We start from the raw sequence: 4,384 nt of genomic DNA on the forward strand, positions 1-4,384 counted from the left end.
AGAGAGAGAGAGAGAGAGAGAGAGAGAGAGAGAGCGAGAGAGAGAGAGAGTTCGTTTCAGATGCAACCCATCACATTTGTACAATCAATACAACCCAATAAATTGAGATGTTTATGAAAATGATAAGAGTTCATTTATTATGATTTGAATATTTATGAAAGATGAATAAAATTCATTAATTATAATCAATACTTTATATTAGAAAACAACCAAAACTTCTATGAAATTACATATTCATCAAATTAAATGGACGGTTAAAATTGAATTATATTGGTTGTACAAATGTAAAAGATTGTATAATAACTCACATCTCTCTCTCTCAATATATATACACACACACAAAGATACATCTCGTTTGAACCTCTTCCATGTGATTTTACATCAACAAAATATGAAAACGGTCAAATCATGTGCAAATAGAAAACCATTGTCATATAAATTTTAATTTTATATGCACAAATAAATAACAGTAGTACTAATACATATGATGCACGGGTGTAATTGTGAACAATAAAGAATGTGTTCCAGGATCATTTTATTTTGACATTTTTGTCCATAATCATCCATCCCCCTCATATACATACATACATACATACATATATACATACATACATACATACATATACATACATATATATACATACACATATATATATACATACACATATATATATATATATACATACACATATATATATACATACACATATATATATATATATACATACACATATATATATATACATACACATATATATATATATATATATATATTCTTCAATACATGCTGAAAAATTCATACGATTCCATTATCATGGTTGCCGTTTTCATACGAAGCATTGATTGTTTTTTTCTTTTAATCAGTTAGGTTCCTAATCCTTTTCAGTTAGGAATATCCAACTAAACAAATTCCAAATCCCATCAAACACATACAAAAATTACTTCTAATATTTTTATATCAGCTGTACTTTAACCATTTCTATTTAATATATTTAAAGAATAATCTAATGGGTTTCACTCTGTCCAAAAAAATAGAGCTCAAATAAATTCAAAGTTCAAAATTTGTAAAGTTTATAAAATGAATAAATGTGAAAAAGCAAGCGGTGGGGTCGGTATCCCCACCCAGACATCACGACAAGTTACTTGTGGTTGTATACATTTTTGTAAAAGTACATGAATGAATGCATCCACACCCACATATATGTGTTCTCCATCAAAGGTTAAGCCGCCGACACATTTCATATATTTTCTCATTAAATTCAATTACGTGACAAAAAAGAAAGAATCATTTGAAAAAAGAGCATCACCTGAAACTCTCTTCTGCACGAAGAATCCAAATTCCTCGAGAAACAACACAAGCTCTCCACCAAATTATCGATCTGGGATCATTAAAACAGACCATCACAAGACCACATGAATGGTGTATTTGATCTCAAGAGGTTGAGACCAGGATTCAAAGGATACCATGTTGTATCATCATCATCATCCTATGAATTCTTACGCAGGTGGGTTTGAATTCTATGTTACAGAGATCAAACGGGTATGGATGACGTACCAGGATCCATGGGTACCAGTGCAGGATTCGCTCTCAGGCTCGGTCAGACCATCTTCTCCTCTGCTGCTCTTCTCTTCATGGCGCTTGGTGGTCAATTCTACAGCTATACCTCCTTCTGGTACCATCTCCCCTCTCATTTTCTACTCAATTATGTCTATATAGTATGTATATATGCATATATGTATGTCTATGTATGGTGGGAGGTTCAAACAAAAAGGTTCAAATAAAAAAGGCTAAATATCATGCGAAGGTAAGAAGGGGAGGTTCATATGTGAATCATTGAAAAAATCGATTTGAAAATGCATATATGAATAACCTGTGACGTTGATTCACATACGCATCTTCATATAGACTTTCTTTAAGATGATTTAGATGATTCACATATGAACATTCCCTTAACCTTCTCTTTCCATTTTTAACGATACATAGTCTTCTCATTTGAAACGGCCCTTGTATGTGTATATGGTAACTTCAAAATCATATTAATTCCTAGTGTTTTCATCAGTTTGCTAATTCTATAATTTGGAACTTCACCAGCTTCTTGGTGACAATAATGGGTTTGGTTATTCCATGGAGTTTCACATTGGCATTTCTTGATGGATACTCTGTTCTTGTTACACACCCAGTTCGACAAAAAGGAATCTTGTTCATCATCGTTATAGGGGATTGGGTAAACTCTTTTCTTTTTGACTCTTTTACATTTTCTACTTCTTAACCACATCTAATAGCTACTGATGGTTTTGATCAAAATTGATTTTGAGCAGGTGTTATTGACTCTCACACTAGCTGCAGCCTCTTCAGCTGCGGCCGTGGTGGATATCTTGCTGAGGGCAGAAGGATCCGTCTGCCCTCCAAAAATCTGCAGCCGCTATCTACTTTCCACCATATTTGCTTTCTTGTCGTGGTTCTTGTCTATGGCTTCTTCTCTATTCAATCTATGGCTTCTTCCATCTTTGTGACTCAAGGGACTTGGAGGTCCCTTGTCTTTGGGACCCAGAATTTGTACATTCATATAATTTTCAGTTTAAAAAATGTAACATTTTTTTACAGAACCAACTAAGAAGACCATCCATCACAATATTTTCCCATATATAAATGAACGCATTGCAGATGTTTTGGTGGAATTTTTGAATATACCATAAATGTATGTGATTGTTGATCCGAACACATACCTGTTTTTGCTCAAAGAAACATCTCCGATTTTTTATGCGACCATTTTGTCTTCTAGAGGCTTACTGCATTCCAAGAAGCGCCACCCCCACCAAACAAAACCCTTCAGCTTGTCTGCTATTTTCTTGATCCCCTTTGAATTCAGTTCAAACCTTCTTCCCACCATTTCTACTTGAAGCTTCATACCTTCCATCAACCCCTCATTGCACAATCCCTTGATTAAAAGCTCATAACTTTCACCCTTTAATGCCAAATAGCTTATCTTCAATGCGGATCTGAAACCTTTAATGCTTCAAAAACCTCATTCTTCTCACAAAGTTCCTTAATTAAGACATCAAAGGTACACCCGGTTGGCATAAGCCCTTTCCTACACATATCCCTAAACAAGAGCATTGCTGAATCAAGATCCCCAATTTTACAAATACCCATTTAACAAATGCTCATATGTGATATACAAGTACTCTCTTCCCCACTCGATCCCATTTCTTTGAAGAATTCCTCAGCCTTATGAACCTCTCCAGTTTCACAAAACCCACCGATCATGGCGTTATAAGACATAACATCATGCTTAAATCCATTGTCCTCCATTCTTCCACTATCACAATAGGCGTCCATTAGAATGCTTACAATAAGCATTAGGCAAGCAATCGTTTACAACCATATCACTATACACACACGTTCTAAATTCTCAATTAAACAAACTCTATAGAAAATATTTCATCATTATGTTATAACACCAAAACAGTTATCCCCAAGTTTGCCACTGGACCCTAGAAGCTCGTTGCAAATCTCTTACCCAGCAACGGTCCAATGGTGTTTAGAAACAGAGATAATTAAAGAATTTAAAGTGCTAATCATTGCATATATACCTTTGGACCGCAAAATCCACACAATCTCGAAACCCTGATTAATTCATTTGGAATGGAGGCATGCTTAAATCAGCAAATCGAACACGAAGGATGCGAATCACACGTTCGGTAAGTCTTAAGTAAAGTTACGAAGATCAAAGGTGGGGTATAGAGGGGCAAATTGCTATTAGCGTCATGGAACTTGTGAATGGCGGATTGAACCAGAGTTAGGGCATCAAATTTATTGACGGGAAGCGAAGGTATGGATGATGATAAGAGGGAATGGTGGCAGGGAATGGAAGAGCGTGCGTAGGCGGATCCATGGGGATTTGGAGCGATAGTGTTTGAGGACGGAGACGGCGGTGATAACTGCAAGATCGTCGTCCGACGATGGTTGTGGAGGGATCTCTTGCAGGAGAGAAGAACACGAATATGTATATTATATAACTAATTTTTTATGACTACAATTTATGTTGAAGAAAAGTGAAATACGTTTTAATTGATTATTTTCATAAATCCGATTTTTTTTTATTAAATAGATTATGTTACCGACAAAGTTCACAATGATGGGGTTAGGTGCATGTAAAAAGAGTGGATTAAAGTATGTACTTCAATCATATATATTTTTTTTTGAAGGGAAAAGTCTAATAAAATCCTATGAACTTTAGTGTTTTGATTGATTAAGTCTTTGAATTATTTTTTGGAACAAATAAATCATTAGACTTTTGAAAACTTGTTAAATAAATCCTTAAATTTTCTTAAACCTGTTAAATAGGTCCTCATTCTTTAAAAATATAACTTGTAACTTGGG

The 4,384-nt window shown here is 34.7% G+C and overlaps 1 protein-coding gene and 1 pseudogene across 1 annotated transcript; one reads left to right on the forward strand and one right to left on the reverse strand.

Moving 5' to 3' along the window:
* Positions 1–1,224: 1,224 nt before the first annotated feature.
* On the forward strand, positions 1,225–2,628 carry LOC112506933 (CASP-like protein 5C1). The gene is made up of 3 exons (XM_025111270.1): positions 1,225–1,673; positions 2,093–2,225; positions 2,320–2,628. Exons 1-3 carry the CDS (start codon positions 1,543–1,545, stop codon positions 2,512–2,514), a joined length of 459 nt encoding a protein of 152 aa, XP_024967038.1. The 5' UTR covers positions 1,225–1,542; the 3' UTR covers positions 2,515–2,628.
* Positions 2,629–2,748: 120 nt separating this feature from the next.
* On the reverse strand, positions 2,749–4,006 carry LOC112506294 (annotated as a pseudogene).
* Between the last annotated feature and the right edge of the window lie 378 nt (positions 4,007–4,384).

Source organism: Cynara cardunculus (genome assembly GCF_001531365.2).
Source record: "Cynara cardunculus var. scolymus isolate 2C chromosome LG 2, CcrdV1, whole genome shotgun sequence".
NCBI classification, from domain to species: Eukaryota; Viridiplantae; Streptophyta; class Magnoliopsida; order Asterales; family Asteraceae; genus Cynara; species Cynara cardunculus.